The sequence below is a fragment of the Ranitomeya imitator genome, chromosome 3 (genome assembly GCF_032444005.1).
Source record: "Ranitomeya imitator isolate aRanImi1 chromosome 3, aRanImi1.pri, whole genome shotgun sequence".
NCBI classification, from domain to species: domain Eukaryota; kingdom Metazoa; phylum Chordata; class Amphibia; order Anura; family Dendrobatidae; genus Ranitomeya; species Ranitomeya imitator.
Genome location: NC_091284.1, coordinates 358485830 through 358504487, shown reverse-complemented (window position 1 = coordinate 358504487; position 18658 = coordinate 358485830). Strand labels below are relative to the sequence as shown.

General features: G+C 45.0%; 1 protein-coding gene across 2 annotated transcripts in view; it reads right to left on the bottom strand.

Moving 5' to 3' along the window:
* The window catches only part of OSCP1 (organic solute carrier partner 1), a 36816-nt gene extending 18525 nt beyond the window's left edge, over window positions 1–18291 (bottom strand). Inside the window, exons 1-8 of one of the 2 annotated variants that reach the window (XM_069756880.1) lie at window positions 17920–18139; window positions 10229–10258; window positions 4429–4583; window positions 4088–4255; window positions 2151–2231; window positions 1674–1777; window positions 1029–1157; window positions 832–901 (exon numbers count right to left, since the gene is read on the bottom strand). In XM_069756880.1, coding sequence (XP_069612981.1) covers window positions 832–901; window positions 1029–1157; window positions 1674–1777; window positions 2151–2231; window positions 4088–4255; window positions 4429–4583; window positions 10229–10258; window positions 17920–18031 — 849 coding nt within the window. In that variant the 5' untranslated portion in view covers window positions 18032–18139. Of the gene's footprint in view, window positions 1–831; window positions 902–1028; window positions 1158–1673; window positions 1778–2150; window positions 2232–4087; window positions 4256–4428; window positions 4584–10228; window positions 10259–17919 lie in introns of both variants that reach the window. The other variant, XM_069756879.1, reaches the window with a different exon arrangement.
* Between the last annotated feature and the right edge of the window lie 367 nt (window positions 18292–18658).

Here is an 18658-nt window from a genome sequence, read left to right as displayed (position 1 = left end):
ATTTGTTCATTGTTTCCTTGTCCAGCTGGTTATCATGATTTTGTCTTGCTAGCTCGAAGCTCTGGGATGCAGAGTGGCATCTCCGCACCGTTAGTCGGTGCGGAGGTCTTTTTGCACACTCTGCGTGGTCTTTTGTAGTTTTTTGTGCTGACCGCAAAGATACCTTTCCTATCCTCTGTCTGTTTAGTAAGTCTGGCCTCCCTTTGCTGAAACCTGTTTCATTTCTGCGTTTGTGACTTTCATCTTTACTCACAGTCAATATATGTGGGGGGCTGCCTTTTCCTTTAGGGAATTTCTCTGAGGCAAGGTAGGCTTTATTTTCTATCTCTAGGGCTAGCTAGCTAGGGCTAGAGTCAGGAACGCTCCACGGCTATTTCTAGTTGTTGTGATAAGATTAGGGCCTGCGGTCAGCAGAGCTCCCACATTCCAGAGCTTGTCCTGTGTGAGTTTAACTATTAGGTCGTGCCGGGTGCTCCTAACCACCAGGTCATAACAGATCCCTATATGACTAAATTGTCAAAGGATCATTACGATTTTCTGCTATATTCATTGTAGTTTATGGGAGAAGGAAAACTAATCAACAGTTTCAGCATCTGGCTACAATGTAGAGAAGAGTACCTGATATGTGGGAGTGGAACTAGCACTTATTATATATTTGTGGCACATACTTTTAATATGCAGTAAATGTCTCAGAAGGAAAGCCTTTGGTAATACTCAATCCCATGGGGTTGGTTCTACCTGACAATGTGGCCCTCAAAACCAAAAAGGTTGTGCAACCCTGATTTAGGGCATATACTGTATATTGATCAAATCGGTCGTGTTGTGTTTTACCTTGGTGTGGGATGCCGAGCTTTTTAAGGTTCCCGACATGTCAGTCTCCACAGAGCGGCTTACACTGTACCTGTCAACACATACAAGATTAAACTTGATTTTACACAACTTGTATTTAATGGTTTCTTTCACATTATTGTTTCTTATTTTCAACCAATTACACTAAAATTACAGCAGCTATGCAAGTAGATACTCACATATTTGTTCCTAGCTTGAGAACTCGGTCACCGAAAAGATCATAAGACCCTTCCCGCAGTGGACTGACATAATTTCCACCATTCTGAAACTCCGCTCTCTTCAACTCCTCACCTTTTAAGCTGAATATCCTACAGTTGGCAAAACAACAGATAAATGAAAGATGAAAGTAATGCTGGGGACCTCCGTACATCAGAAGAGCAGGAGTTCCAAGTTCCTAGGTGAATTAAATTAATCAGTATGTGTGACAATGACTCAATTCATTTCTATGGAAGCAGCAATGCATGTGTCACGACAGGTCCCACAGACTGAATGCAGAAGTGGTCACACGGGACCTCTGTTGTTAGGCTCAGTCAGGTTCCCAACGGTCCCTCGATGATCACTGGACAATTATTTTATTGTTCAACTTTTCATATATGCTAGGTCTCTCAACAAAAACCTCTATCCTTCAGCCCATCTAAACTATATGGACATGGTAGTGGGTTGGTCCTCCACCCTTGATCTCCAGAAAAAGCCCCGTTCACTGATATTGTGGTCAACCATACATTCGGGCCACTAAAGGGACAGGGAAACTGGCGGATGCAACTTTTCTTGGGGCAATAATGACCAATCAAAAAAAACTATGGAACATATGAGTAAGTGTTCACCTGATGAGTCCAGGTACCTCAGTGCCCCAAGGAACAGGACCAGATGTTGGAAGAACAAAACGTCCATTAGAGTTTTGGACTTTGTCTTTTAAGAAAATAGAAACCTAAAAAATAAATCGCAATGAAATATAAAAAAAAATTGTAAAATACACAAATCACAACGTACAAAATTACCTTTTGATCTAGGCAATTGTATAAAAACAAATCTGTAACTTTTGTGTGACACGTCATGATGGTAACCAATAGATATGGCTTATCAGTGATAAAGGTCTCTGTAACAGATCTGTCCAAACTAATAGAAAAACAGCAAAGGATGCTGTGCTATTTTCTCTGGGAAAATGACATAGTGAAAACTCAACAGACCCCATAACAGTCCATTTGATGCATTGTTATCAGTTAGGAGATGGATCTGGCACTTCTGTTAATTTTGTTGTCCTGTTCCTGTAACTGAGCACAACACTGGGATTGTATCCTTACCCGGATATGCATGTCCTGGAAGAAGACCAGCAAGGTTTGCCGAATCAGCTGAAACTCACCAGCAGGAAGGCAGTTATACATCTGGACAGAAAATAACATTACCAGAGTAAGTAACGTAAAACTATGGGACCTACAAAATACGGTATTACCATAAGATGATGCCTTACATGCAGGAGTTAATTTATGCTAATCTTTTCTTTTTTCTAACGTTTTCTGTAAAGCACTGTGGAATTAATGGCACTATATTACTGAGTAAAATAAATAAATAAATTCATTCAATGCCGTTTACCCTCTTAGGCCGGAGTCACACTACAGCGAGATATGGCCGAGTCTCGCTGGTTAAAACCAAGCTCTGGCACAGGCACTCCGGAGCAGAGCGTGCAGCTCCATGTATTGCTATGTGGTCGCACGCTCCGCTCCGGAGTGCCGGTGCCAGAGCTTGGTTTTAACCAGCGAGACTCGGCCATATCTCGCTGTGTGTGATCCCGGCCTTAGATGGTGCTGTCATTGACTGCAGCACTGATGTTCGATCTTAGGAAAGAATTAACTTGATACCGGGGTGCTGCTGCTGTTGTTTCTATGGCCACTTTCCATATTTGCATTACGAAGGACTCATGCAGATCTCCATGGATCTTGATCCAATCACAGACCGCAATGCACGGACTGGCCGCGGGTCTCCCAACCAGAGCGTGACAGCTTTGTATATTTCTATGAGGTTCTCATGCTCAGGTTGAGACATCCACAGCCAGTAGTAGTCCATGATTGAACAGAGATCTACAGACCTCTGTATGAGTACTATAATATCCTATAGCTGGGGTTCATAGGGTGCTAATTTGACAATATGCTGCAATACTAAAGTGTTAGCATATTTGCTATTACACGTCTGTAAACGTAAGATCTTTAATTAAAGCATAAAACTATTAAACCCATATGGTAAATGCCATACAGAGAAAAGAAAAAAAAGGCAGAATTTTTTTATGTCCATTTTCCTCTGAAGGGGACTATGTTTCAGATGACCAGTCCGACTCTGGTCCCCGACAGCTTCTAATCAATGATTTTGGTCAGATTTTCATTAGAGTTTGCTCAGGGTTTCATTATTTCTTTTCTCTAATTAAAAAATTGTCTCCACCTACTTCTATCAGTCCATGAAAAACAGACAGCACTTGGATGGCGTTTTCTCAGATTTTTGTTCTCAGATCCATTTGACTTTGACTTTCGAGTTTAATCTGACACTCATATAAATGTGGGACATGTCTCAGCGATTAGACCACTCGATCCACTATCGCAGACGTGAACCGCACCATGGGTATGAGTGGTATCTGTGAAAAATACTCTCATGAGATAGCACTCATACGTGAAAAACTGACGAGTGGACGAGCCGCAGGTGTAGAGAGCAGCACAAATATATTCACAGGTTTCTTTTTATCGTTGTGTATGTTGTATGGTCCAGGAGGACTCCCAGTGCATATGCCAAAGTCATGCAAAGGCCCTCATTTACCCCATGGAGGTCGAGATTGTCTATCTGTCAGTATGCTTTTTTTTTTTTAACAATTTTTTATTTATGCTTTTTATTACAAATTACAGTACAATCTGCTGCATTTTCTTATTCATTGGGCCAATGCAAAAAAAATATGATACTGTAAGGCATATAATGTAGTAGGTTTGGCCTTTTTATTCAGGGCATATATTAGGAGCTTTCCCAAGTGCATACATACTTACAGGGAAATGAAATGTGAACAAAGCCTATGCTGGAAATACTAGCACATTTTAATTAAGCTCTACAGTGGTTTTCCCACCATAAGTGATGGCACTCTGTTGGTGTTCCATGCACAGCAAGGGTCCTAGGGATGTGCTGAAACATCCTACAATGTAAATATGGGATATCCAACGTGCACCCAACTTTAAGCCTACGCACCCCTTGTGATATACCATCTTACGTCAATAAGCTGCCGGAAAGTCTCATCAACTTGGTTCAAAATGCTTGGAGAATCCCGGATGAAGTCTTTGATAGCATCCATGTGGTTAAAAGTAACTAACAAGATATCTTTGGGGCGAGGGCACAAGAGGACTTGGTACTTGAAGGCCATAGTCATCAGATCATAAAGCTGCGTGAATAAAAGCAGAAGACAGCAGATCAGGCTTGTGCCACACATGATTAGAACATTTTCAGCTCACTGTATAAGCAGACATTACAGTCCCTGTTTAGGGAAGGATAGCTGAACGTTTCACATAGCTCAGAGAATGAAGACTCTCACCCCCAGATCTTATGTCTGCCTACCTTGTCCATACTTGCTTGGTTCAGCCTCATGATGGAGGCATGGGCGAGACGGTCGAATACTGTCCTGAGAGCCTTTTTGGAGTACAGCTCTTGAGGCTTAAACAGCTCTTCCATAAACTTCTTGTTAAACATGGTGGTGATGATATCGTTCATAACTGTAATACAAACAATAAGAATAATGAGTTTCCAATAATATGTGCTAATACGGCTGCGATTTCTATCCATATTATTGAAAACATGTTTCTGAGAAACATACAAACCAGTAAAAAATTGGCAAAAAAGTACACAAATGTCCTCATAGTTACTATACGTGCACACAATTTGGATTCATTAAAAGTTTTAACAATTTAACAGGAACCTGTCAGCATCATCTAGGCCGCCGAGTGGCCATCAATCTGTTTTCCATGACCGTGAAAGATTTGCCACAATGATCTTCTGACAGATTCGGCATAACAGAAAAAAAAAACCAGGTGATGCTTCTTCTCAAAAGGCAGTAAGATGTCACAGGGTGAAGCCACTCTGTGGAAGAGTCAAGTTACTGGCCTGTTGTGAATTCTGCTCTTGGGTTCCCTCCAGTGGTTGTTGGTGGGAATGCAGTTGTCTGACTCGCAGTCCTGGCCAGGTGTATCGGATTATTACAATTCTGACTGGGATATTTAGGTGTGCAGGATCCCTTAGCCCTTTCCAGTTGTCAATGTTTCTTTGGAAGTATTGGATCTCTGCCTGGCCTCACCTGCTTCACTGCCAGTTCAGCAAAGATAAGTGTCTGTTTCTTTTTCTGAAGCACATATGCTGTGTGCTTATTTTCAGTGCTGATCTTTTGTTTCTATTTGTCCAGCTTAGACTGTGTCAGTTGTTTTTCTCAGTCTGGTTGGATTCTCTGGAGTTGCAGATATACTCTCCACATCTTTAGTTAGGTGGTGGAGTTTTGTATTTTCTGCTGTGGATATTTTTGTAGTATTTTTATGCTGACCGCTTAGTATCATGTCCTGTCCTTTTCTATTTAGCTAGAATTGGCCTCCTTTGCTAAGCCTGTTTTCTGCCTGCGTGTGTCTTTTCCTCTCCAACTCACAGTCATTATTTGTGGGGGGCTGCCTATCCTTTGGGGATCTGCTCTGAGGCAAGACAGTATTCCTATTTCCATCTTTAGGGATATTTAGTTCTCCGGCTGTGTCGAGGTGTCTAGGTTTTGTTAGGCACACCCCACGGCTACTTCTAGTTGCGGTGATAAGATCAGGGTTTGCGGTCAGTAGAGTTACCACTTACTCCAGTGAAGGTTTTCATGCTGCTCCAAGGCCACCTAATCATAACACTGGCCCCATTCTGGCTTCCCACATACCAAGTATGTCATTACAAGCCACAACCAGTAGTATCCATCCTGCGCATACGCAGTGTGCATTCACAGGAGGTGACCTGTAGATCAGTCAACCTAGGCGGGAAACCAGCCAGCCTGACTGTTCAGGAAAAGAAGTCCGCCCCTATGACTTTTCACTGCCAGACGAAAAATAGAAGACCTGAATAACAGTTTGGTGATGGTTTGGGGGCCTAAATCTTGCGGACTAGTTCAATGTAAAAAAGCCATACCCAATGGAAGGACCACAGGTCCCATTACCAGCTTCTATTGCCTGTTCGCACATTGATGAAGAATAGCTAGATCACAAACAGAAGTAGCATTGATGATGGCAGAAGACAACTAGGGTAAGTATACACCCTTAAAAAGCCAGACTAATAGTGTCCCTCTGTAAATAGTCAAGCACATGGTCATTTCCCAGAGCTTATTTACATTGGCTACCTCCTTTGGCTTTTTACATTTTTGTTACATTACAACCTGTGTATAAATATTGTAATCCAAATTGCGTGTGATGTATCAGCACTACATAGTCTAAGTTTGTGAAGTGAGAAAAATATAGGCATAAATTAAATTTATGGGATCAAATAATTAAAAATTGGCATGCGGATATGTATTCACCTTTTGCTATGAAGCCCCTAAAAATTTCCGGTGCAAGCAGTTACCTTCATACGTCACAGGCTTAGTGAAAGGAAGTTCACTTGTGTGCAAAATAAGTGTCACATGGTCTGTCATTATATACATACCTTTTCTAAAAGGCCACAGAGGCTGCAACACCATTAAGCAAGAGGCACCACTAACCAAACACTACCATGAAAACCAAGGAGATCTCCAGAAAAGTCAGTGACAAAGTTGTTGGGAAGTACAAGTCAGGGTTGGGTTATAAAAAATATCCTAATCTCTGATGATGCCCCAGAGCACCAGCAAATTCATTATAATTAAATAGAAAGAACATGGTACCACAACAAACCTGCCAAAAGAAGCCCACCCACCAAAACTCTCAGCCAGGGCAAGGAGGGCATTAATCAGAGAGACAGCACTTAGACCAGAAGGTAGCCCTGAAGGAGCTGCAGAGTTCCCAAGCAGAGACTGGAGTATCTGTCCATACAAAAACAATAAGCTATAGGCTCAGTAGAAGTTGCCTTTATGGAAAAAGCCTGAACTTACACACAGAAAAATTGTAAGGCTTGCTTTGAGTTTGTCGAAAGACATGCGGGAAACTCCCCATATGTATGGAAGAAAGTACTGTGATCAGATGAGACCACAATTGAACTTTCTGGCCACGAAGGTAAACGCTATGTCTGTCACCAAACCAACGCAGCTCATCACCCTAAGAACCCCATTCCCACAGTGAAACATGGTGGTGGCGGCATCATGCTGTGGGAATGTTTTTTGGTAGCATGGGCAGCGAAAATGGTCTGAGTCACGGGAAAGATGGATGGAGCGAAATACAGTGATATTCTTTTGCAAAACCTGATTGTCAGCTGTCAGTGATTTGAGAGTGGGACAGAGGTTCACCTTCCAACAAGATATTAGCCGAAAGCATACTGCTAAAGCAACACTCAAGTGGTTTAATGTTTAATGGGAAATGTGTAAATGTTTTGGAGTGACAAAGTCAAAACCCAGACCTTAATCCAACTGAGAATCTGTGGTCAGACTTGAAGATTGCTGTTCACCAGGGGGAAACCATTTAAGGCCTTCTTCACAAATCCGTTTTTTTAAGGACCGCACAAATATCGATATATTGTAATCAATGGTGGTGCGCACGTCAGGTAAGGCTACTTTCACACTAGCATCGGTCTCGGCCCGTCGCAGTGCGTCGGGCCGAGGTTACCGACGCTAGCAGTGAATGCGCCGCACAACGGGGGCAGCGGATGCATTTTTCCAGCGCATCCGCTGCCCCATTGTGAGGTGCGGGGAGGTGGGGGCGGAGTTCCGGCCGCGCATGCGCGGTCGGAAATGGTGGACCGTCGGAAGCAAAAAACGTTACATGTAACGTTTTTTGCTCCCGGCGGTCCGCCACAACACGGCGCAACCGTCGTACGACGGTTGCGACGTGTGTCAATGCGTCGCTAATATTGGTCTATGGGGCAAAAACGCATCCTGCAGACAACTTTGCAGGATGCGTTTTTTCCCCTAAACGACGCACTGCGATGTATTGAAAAAAACGATAGTGTGAAAGTAGCCTTAACACGACCATGTGTCTGTGTGAAAAAACAATGGACATGTCCATTTTTTAAACGCAGCACGGACAAAATGCATGCTGCACACTGACACATGGATGACATCCGTGTGTCATCAGTGTGACACGTACCAGTGGCTGGGAAAAGCAGTAGGTGTTGTTGTTCCCATGTGCTGGTTGCTGAATCCAACTCTCATCATTGTCGCCTGGTCTCCCTGAGATCAGCACGACCAGGCGACAATGCTGAGAGTTGGAATCAGCATGGTAGTGTGCATAGTAAAGAAGTATATTTTAAAAAAAAACTGCTTGGGGCCAATAGAAATAAAAGATTTCCAGGATATTAATATCAGCCCACAGCTGTTTGCTTAGCCTTTACTTGTTAATATAGGGGAGACACTCCCCCCAAAAAAGAAAATGACATGGGGTCCCCCATATATTTACCAGAAAAGCCTATGCAGACAGCTGCGGAATGACATTAATAGCCTAGGAAGGGGCAATGGATATTGGCCTACTCCCAGACTAAAAAAAAACCTCAAGCCTCATCTGGTTTGGAATATTACGGGAGGGCCCCACGAAGTCTTTTTTTTAAACTTATTTATTTATTACGCATACTATGGTGCTGAGTCAGGGAGCCCTCACACCCATGCTTGAAACGCCACACTGCCGTCACTCGAATATTCAGGGGCTCCGGGCGCCACCCCCTCTGCGCTGTTTTCGCATGAAATCCGGCGCCTGCACTGTGTACTACTGTGTGGGGCAGGCGCAGTGAGCTCTGGCCGCCCTGCCTATGAATCCCAGCCCCGCACTGTGCATAATGCATAACACACTGCGGTGCTGGGATTCCCAAGGTGGGTGGCCGCACTGTCCGCACACGCGCAGTCTGCAAGCCTGCCTCTTCTTACCTCGGCACTCCTGGTATCTCCAGTATTATGTCAGAAAGCCAGACTGGACAGCAGAGTGAGCAGCCTCTTCTTACCTCAGCACTCCTAGTATCTCTTTATGTCAGATAGACATTGTGGACAGCAGTGTTAGCAGCCTCTTCTTACCTCACCTCACCACTCCTTGTTTCTCCAGTATGTCATAAAGACAGGGTGGACAGCAGTGCTAGCAGCCTCTTTTTACCTCAGCACTCCTGGATTCTCCAGCATTAGATCAAATAGACAGGATGGACAGCAGTGTGAGGGGCCTCTTCTTACCTCAGCATCCCTGATATCTCCAGTATTAGATCAGAATATCCACTGGGGACACATATTCACAAAAAGGAGGGAACGGAGCTTCTACTACACATGCTCACAGGTACAAGTACTATTAACACTCTAGGACAGGTTTCTGTCAGTGTAACAATGCAACAGCCATTATGATGTACCATGGTTATTAGTTCCCTAAACAAAATAAATGCGATTTGCTAATTAAACATATTTAGGAATTTATTCATTATGACATTTGCTTTCCTTACATGGTCAGATTCCTGGAGAATACCTTTACACAATACACACACCAGTTTTTATCACAAACTTAATCTCGCCACCCTTTCACTGCCTAGGGCCGGCTGCACACACACATTGCTATTTATCCATAGTGTATTTGCAGCATTTCCGCATTACAATCCGAATGCGTTACATGCTGATTATTTTGAGGATTTCACCCGAGGCAGTGCAAGGTTGGAGACGGCAATGCATCTCATAAAGAATTTACTTTCTAATGTCCGCAAGGAGGGTCAATTTATGTTCTGGTAATTTTTCGATGTACTTAGCTGGTATTATATTACACTGTTTTTTCCGCATGCAAATCCGCGCAAAAAATCTGCACCAAATACACAGTGTGTATTTACCATAACCTGCTACCAAATGCCGACGGAGGGTCAATGCCATCGCTTTAGTTTTGGACATGGTGCCATTTGAGTAAGAAAAGTTCACATTGGAGACAGACTAGAGAAAGGCTTAATTCCCCTGTAAGGGGCAAAGCTTGCTCAGCCGATGTGGGGTCACAACACTATTCAGCCTTCCTAGCCCCAAATCCCCACTGATCAGAAATAAATGGCACATGCAAAAGATATGAGATCAATGATAGGAAACCCTTCAAAGCTCTGACACTGCACGGTATCCACAGGCCCCATCTAATTGTACAATACTTCCTAGTACAAACGCTAATCTTTATTGGAAGACAAATTGCAAGCGACCGAAAGCAAAACATAACAAAGGCGCTACAGGCAGAAGCAATAGGGCAATGGCGGGCAATAGAAGAGCCATCTTGTCTACAGCACCCCGTACCTCGTTGTCTTTCCTCATCTGTCCAATCGTCTATGTGGAGGTAGGTCAGAGAAAAGAAAATGGCAGATCAAAACATGGAGACAGTAGGCTTTACAAATCTATACTCATCTGTGAATAAAGACACATAGGTTATCAAACGTGTCAGTAGAAGACCAATCAAGTTTCCGTCTAAGAGGGTTGATGCTCGTATCAATTGGCTAGGTGAAATTAGAATTTTGGGAATTTCTCTGCCAAAAAGGGGAATAGGTTAAAACCAGGGCTGTGGAGTCAGAGTCGTGGAGTCGGAGTCCATTTTGGTGGAGTCGGAGTCATGGAAATTGAGGAGTAGGAGGTTTGGCTTACCGACTCCACAGCCTTGTTAGGGCTGTGGAGTCGGAGTTGTAGAGTCGGAATTCATTTTGGTGCAGTCGGTGTCATGGAAATTGATGAGTCGGAGGCTTGACTTACCGACCCCACAGACCTGATTAAAACTCTACCACAACACATCTGAGGGTCTTCTCACATTGTGTTCTGCATCTATTGCCCATAAGCTGACATCACTGGTATCTCAGTAATTGAGGAATGGACAGGTCTTGTAAAGGTACTCCTGGACTTGTCTTTGCAAGAGTTTCAGACACATATGAATAGTTTGGGGGTGAAATCCTGTTGACAGATTCCCTTTAAAGCAGGGGTGCACAACCCGCGGCCCACATGTGGCCTGTACTGCCCCTAGTTGTGGCCTGCGCAGTGCTGACCAGAAACAATGAACTGCAATGGGCAGTGTCTGAAGAACACTGGGGTCCGGCAGCTACTGTGCTGCTCAGAAACCAATCAGCACTTTCCTTCACTGCAGAGGAGAGCACTCATTGGCTACTCTAGCTCCCATCAGCGGCACAGACTTTGTGACGGGAATCTGCATTAACCAATGAGAGTTCTCCGTGACTGTAACACAAAGCGCTAATTGGTTACTGAGAGGCGCCTATCACAGTCACATCCCTGCACTGCGTGATAAGGGTACTGTAGGCCCGTCCAATGCAGCAGGGCTCTGCTGCTGTGTTATTGAGGGACAATATTCTTCCTCAACTTGTGTAATGTGCTGTTCATCTTCATTTTAAGCACAATGAAAGTGTTTCTTATTTGCCCCTACTCTCAGCCTGTGTACGGGGGCAGAGATTAGCAGGTGGTGGGTGGAAATTAACACATGGTGGGGCTTAATGATCCTGTGTGGACCAGAAGGTAGTATGTACGTGATTAACCTGCAAGAGAAGACCGGTATGACACCTGGGGGCCCATTCATACTGGCAACTGCGGCTGTTAATCGATTGCCAATCAGCTTTTATTTATTGGCCTGTTTAACCCCTTCCCGACATAGCAATTTATTGTATTTGATATTCCGATTTTGCTGATACCAAACATTTATTATTTAAATGGAGGAAAAAAAAATGGAAATTTGGGAAAAAATGTTTTTTTTTATTTTTCCTTGTCTCATCATGTGGTGACCAAAAGACATAATTTCGGTGTTTCTATTTTTTTTCTCGTTACGTAATTTACTTTATATATTTTGATAATCGGTCATTTGTGAAGCAGCAATATCAAATATGTGCATTTTGTTTAATGGCTTTATTTTTAGTGATGAGCGAGTGTACTCGTTGCTCGGGTGGTCTCCGAGTATTTGTGACTGCTCGGGGATTTAGTTTATGTCGACACAGCTGCATTATTTGCGACTGCTAGAGAGCCTGAATACATGTGGGGGTTCCCTAGCAACCAGGTATTCCTCACATGTATTCAGCCTGTCTAGCAGCCGTAAATCATGCAGCTGTGTCGACAAACTAAATCCCCGAGCAGTCACAAATACTCGGAGACCACCCACGCATGCTCAGGAAAACCCGAGCAACGAGTACACTCGCTCATCACTATATATTTTTAAAGGAGCAAAAGAGTGGTAATTTGAACTTTTAGATTTTTCATTTTAACGTGTTTTTTTTCACTTTCTATTGTATTTGTTAGTTCTCTTAGGGGACTTGAACTGCGATTGCTTGTACTATACACAGCAATGCTATATGCGATATATAGCGAAAATCATGGTCTCCTATGCATGGTCTCCTATGAATGCCACCTACAGACTGGCTTTCACAGGAGTAAAGTAATGACAGGCACAGGAATCTTCAGCAGACCCCGTTTGATATGGCAAAACATTGGCACGCTACGATCACATTACGGGCGTGCTGATGGGGGCATAGAACGACATGCATCCATTCACTTAATGCCGCTGTGAGAGATTGACAGCGTCATTTAACAGGTCAACAGCTGCGGGCTCCGCTCCACCCACAGCTGTTGGAGCCAGATGATGGCGGAAGTCAGGGACCCGATATATGATGCAGCTGTACATCATATGTCAACAAAGGGTTAATAAGGGGAAAAGAGGTGATTTGAACTTTTTATTATGTTTTTAACTTTTCACTATATTTTGTAGTCCTTTCAGGGGACTTTGGCTTTCCATAGGCCGATTGTTTGTACTGTACAAAAAAATACTGAATTATTGCTGTGTACAGTCCCTGACAGAAGTTATGTCGCTTATCCATGTTATGTAATATAAAAGCTTATAACCTGACGTTAAATTCATCCATTCATTGTATAAATTATTCTTTTGAAAGCTGAAACCCTCCGAAATGTGGTTTAGGTTAAGAAAATAAATTGGCATCAATGCAGAAATATTGATCAGTTAATGGACACAGAATGGTCAGATTTTAGCAAGACAAAAGTTTTGTCGCCCACGGAAAGTAATGTGATATTCAAACAATTAACTTAAAACACAAATATATGTTGCATAACATTAGTGAATGAAGCTGTGGTGCTATTAGTCATATTTAATATTTTGTGTGACTTCCATGAGCTTGAAGGACTGCATCCATGCGATTCACCAATGATTCATACAATTTATTAATGAAGTCATCAGGAATAGCAAAGAATGTAGTCTTACATGCCACCCAGAGTTCATCTAGATTCTTTGGTTTTGTCTTCCAAGCTTCCTCTTTCATCCTACCCCAAACATGCTCAATGATGTTCATGTCTGGTGACTGGGCTGGCCAGTCCTTGAGCACCTTGATCTTTTTTGCCTGGAGGAACTTTGTTGTAGAGATGGATGCATGAGATGGAGCACCATCCTGCTGCAGAATTTGACCCCTTTTACGATTTGGAATATAAGAGGTAGCTAATACTTCATGATATTTTCGGCTAATGATATTGCCTTCCACCTTGCAAATGTTTTGCACACCCCCATACTGAATGTAACCCCTGACCATGATCTTTCCACCACCAAATTTAACTGTTTTCTGGGTGTATTTTGGATCCATACGGGCTCCAGTAGGTCTCCTGCAGTATTTGCAGCGGCTGTGGTGTAATTGTACTGAAGATTCATCAGAGAAATCCATCTTCTGCCACTTTTCCAGCAACCATTTGTTTAGCAGGCTGTGGGACTTTGCAATTGCCACACGGTTTTTTATTTGCCTTTTGTTTAGTACTGGCTTCTGGGCACTGATTCGACCATGGAGGCCATTTCGAGACAGAATCCTACAAACTGTTCTAGTTGACACAGAGACTTGAGGTGACAGGCCTGTTGGAGTTCTGCTGCAGTGGAAAAGGGGCTCGTTTTGGATTTTCTAACCAACAAACGTTCCTCCTGAGCAGTTGTCTTGCGGGGTTTGCCGGACTTGGGCTTGTCAATCACATCTCCAGTCTCTTCAAATTTTTAATTCTTTGTACTTGAAGCTGAGACACATTAAAGGTGCCAGCCACCTTTGCAGTGCACCTGGTCTTCAGCCTCTTGATAATCCAGGCTCTGGTCGCAGGGAGGATTTTTGGCATGCTGTCAAAGCTCAAGTTGCAGTTCAAGTGAAGGTCTGGGGTGCTGGGTTTCTTTTTATACACAAGTTTAATTAACCGATCATTTACTGAGCATAGGTAAGGATGTAAACTAGGATTGGGTGCATTATATGAGCAGGCGACAAAACTTTTGTCTTGCCAAAATCTGACCATTCTATGTCCATTAACTGATCAATATTTCTGCATTGATGCCAATTTATTTTCTTAACCTAAACCACATTTCGGAGGGTTTCAGCTTTCAAAAGAATAATTTATACAACCAATGGATGAATTTAACGTCAGGTTATAAGCTTTTATTTACATAACATGGATAAGCGACATAACTTCTGTCAGGGAGTGTATAGCAAAAATCATGTTCCTCAATACATGCCAGTCATGAGCTGGCTTTATTAGGACCACGCTTTATAATATGCACGGAGAACACCAGCAGACCCCCTGCTGTCATTAAAACCCATTGATTGGGTTGCAAGTGTGATAATGGGTGGTTATTGCAATCTCTGACACTTAACAGGCTAACAGATAAGGATCCAGCTTTGCCCCACCCACAGCTGTTAGCGGCAGATGATGGCTGAATAACAAAGCCATCATCTGATGGGAAAGGAGACCTGCTATATGACAGGTGTGCTGCATGTTCCTGATATGTGAGTGGTGTGTGTGCTGCATGTCCTTGATATGTGAGCAGTGTGCGTGTTGCCTGCGTCTGATATGTGAGCAGTGTGCATGTTGCCTGCGTCTGATATGTGAGCAGTGTGCGTGTTGCCTGCGTCTGATATGTGAGCAGTGTGCGTGTTGCCTGCGTCTGATATGTGAGCAGTGTGCGTGTTGCCTGCGTCTGATATGTGAGCAGTGTGCGTGTTGCCTGCGTCTGATATGTGAGCAGTGTGCGTGTTGCCTGCGTCTGATATGTGAGCAGTGTGCGTGTTGCCTGCGTCTGATATGTGAGCAGTGTGCGTGTTGCCTGCGTCTGATATGTGAGCAGTGTGCGTGTGCTGCATGTCCCTAGTGTGTGAGCGGTGTGTGTGCTGCCTGTGTCTGATATGTGAGCGGTGTGCATGTTGCCTGTCCCTGATATTTGAGCGGTGTGCGTGCTGCATGTTCCTGATATGTGAGCAGTGTGCATGTTGCCTGCGTCTGATATGTGAGCAGTGTGCGTGTTGCCTGCGTCTGATATGTGAGCAGTGTGCGTGTTGCCTGCGTCTGATATGTGAGCAGTGTGCGTGTTGCCTGCGTCTGATATGTGAGCAGTGTGCGTGTTGCCTGCGTCTGATATGTGAGCAGTGTGCGTGTTGCCTGCGTCTGATATGTGAGCAGTGTGCGTGTTGCCTGCGTCTGATATGTGAGCAGTGTGCGTGTTGCCTGCGTCTGATATGTGAGCAGTGTGCGTGTTGCCTGCGTCTGATATGTGAGCAGTGTGCGTGTTGCCTGCGTCTGATATGTGAGCAGTGTGCGTGTTGCCTGCGTCTGATATGTGAGCAGTGTGCGTGTTGCCTGCGTCTGATATGTGAGCAGTGTGCGTGTTGCCTGCGTCTGATATGTGAGCAGTGTGCGTGTTGCCTGCGTCTGATATGTGAGCAGTGTGCGTGTTGCCTGCGTCTGATATGTGAGCAGTGTGCGTGTTGCCTGCGTCTGATATGTGAGCAGTGTGCGTGTTGCCTGCGTCTGATATGTGAGCAGTGTGCGTGTTGCCTGCGTCTGATATGTGAGCAGTGTGCGTGTTGCCTGTGTCTGATATGTGAGCAGTGTGCGTGTTGCCTGCGTCTGATATGTGAGCAGTGTGCGTGTGCTGCATGTCCCTAGTGTGTGAGCGGTGTGTGTGCTGCCTGTGTCTGATATGTGAGCGGTGTGCATGTTGCCTGTCCCTGATATTTGAGCGGTGTGCGTGCTGCATGTTCCTGATATGTGAGCGATGTGCTGCATGTCCATAATATGTGAGCGGTGTGCGTGTTGCCTGTGTCTGATATGTGAGCGGTGTGCGTGTGCTGCATGTCCCTGATAAGTGAGCAGTTTGCGTGTTGCCTGAGTCTGATATGTGAGTGGTGTGCGTGTTGCCTGTGTCTGATAAGTGAGCAGTGTACGTGTGCTGCATGTCCCTGATATGTGAGCGGTGTGTGTGCTGCCTGTGTCTGATATGTGAACGGTGTGCGTGTGCTGCCTGTGTCTGATATGTGAGCGGTGTGTGTGCTGCCTGTGTCTGATATGTGAGCGGTGTGTGTGCTGCCTGTGTCTGATATGTGAGCGGTCTGTGTGTGCTGCCTGTGTCTGATAAGTGAGCAGTGTACGTGTGCTGCCTGTGTGATATGTGAGTGGTGTGCGTGTTGCCTGTGTCTGATAAGTGAGCAGTGTACGTGTGCTGCATATCCCTGATATGTGAGCGGTGTGTGTGCTGCCTGTGTCTGATATGTGAGCGGTCTGTGTGTGCTGCCTGTGTCTGATATGTGAACGGTTTGCGTGTGCTGCCTGTGTGATATGTGAATGGTGTGCGTGCTGCCTGTGTCTAATATGTGAACGGTGTGCGTGTGCTGCCTGTGTCTGATATGTGAGTGGTGTGCGTGCTTCTGTATATTAACACACAAATTGCTGTCCAAAGTCAGAGTAGGGTAACAAATATGAATCACAAATTGCAAAATGGCAAATAGTCCCTAACTGAAGACCATAAAATGTAACTTAATAATACTACTAAAGGAAATCTTAATACTCGCACTGGTCAGTTTATCATAGTGGACCCTGGTGTACTATCAATTAGACTCGTGTCCTATAAAGTGCTTATAGCTCAATTTCATTCAGGCGTATGGATCCGGTGTGGCCGCTACCTACATACCACATCTACTGCCACCACATAGATTCACTGACTAGTGCTAATAAAGGATTGCCGTAAGCCTCCCCAGCATGTTTCACCAGCTTACCTGGCGTCATCAGGGGCTGAGGCAATAAAAGAGTGTAGTGCGGGCCCAGGAGAAAGCGTAAGCCCACCATACTACACTCTGTGTGAGCTCAGCCAGGAGCTGCGAACCCCTCAAGAAGGGGGGTGGTGGGGAGTTTTAGAGATCAGTGAGGGTCTCAGTACCTGGACCACCACCGATATGCTTCCAATTAGAAGGGCACGGAAATATTTCATAACCTTGCATCCGTTCTAGTTCCCGCTATGTCCTTCTCATATTCTGGAGAGCAAACTTGCACTCAGTATGTGAGTGTGGCCGCACTAGCGACTGTATAGAGGAAAAGCTCCTCATGAGCATCTATGCCTCTTTTAATGCATCCCATTATTTTATTTGCCTTGGCAGCAGCTGCCTGACACTGGCCACCACCCATACACCTCTTGTACCCAGCGTATTACCATTTATGACACGTGTTTGACCTTCCAATCATCTATATTAACCCTCACATGACAGGGTTGTGCACAGACCTGTTGATGCCCCCTGGCAGAACAATATCTCTGTCCGGCTCCCCTCACTTCTCGCTCCTGCCTCCGACATATACTATGGCCATGTTCAGCGCCACATAACTGCCTTTGGCGGTAACCCAAAGCGCCAGTCCAGCCGCTTTATTTCAGTGCTACTAATCTAAGTTCCGTGCCCCTCATATAATAGTTTTTAAATGATATATTTATTCATAGAGCTCTCCAATCTCCTTTCCTGATTTTGGACGGGACAGTCTGCAAAAAACGACATAAATACATAGAACACACTCCAACCCCCACCCAGACCCGTCTATCCTACATTGGGCATGGCAGAGGAAATGATGATAAACATGAATACGGAACACACACGGAGGAGCAGGGGAAAAAAGCAGCCCCCAAATCCGTCCCCCATGACCTTCCGGCCGGCACTCACCCTTCTTGGCCTTATCTGGAGGGATGTTCTGGGCCCGGAGCCGCTGGTCCAGGATGTACAGCATCTCCCCGCCCAGGTTGATGAAGAGCAGCGGCAGTGTGCGGAGAGACATGGCGGGGCCGGCCACACACGGGGAGAACAGGCCCCACAGTCCCGCTCCCTTCCGCGCTCAGCTCTCCCGGGAGCTCAGGCCTCAGACGCCGACACTCGGTTGCTAGGTTTCCGGCTCAGCCAATCACAGAGCGCCTTGCTATATCTGCGACTCTTAAGGGGGTTTGCTTCCCTTCGCCGATGTAAAATCTAGCAATGGCGGTGTGTTCCCGTACCAGGCGGGGGAGCCGCACTGCTGAGCGGCCATGGCCCGTATGGGGTGTGCCGGGGAGGAGGCGAGCCTTCCATCACCCCTTGGCCAGACATTGGGCTGTGTGCACGTTCAGTATTTGCAGCAAAACCGCTGTGTACTGTGAGGTGCCCCTAAGGCCCCTTTCACACATCACTTTTTTGCTGTCAGTCGCAATCCGTCAAATTTTGAAAAAAAAACCCCAAAAAAACGGATCCGGTGACTGATGCCGCCCAATCTGTTTAGCAAGGGATTGCCTCACGTTTCATCCATCGTCCGTCGAAAATTGCCCGGCGGCCGGAGACAACGGACAAAGTAACGTTTTTTGTGTACGTCGAAAAAACGGACAGCGACGGATCCATCGTTTGTTAGAATGGAAGCCTATGGGTGACAGATTCC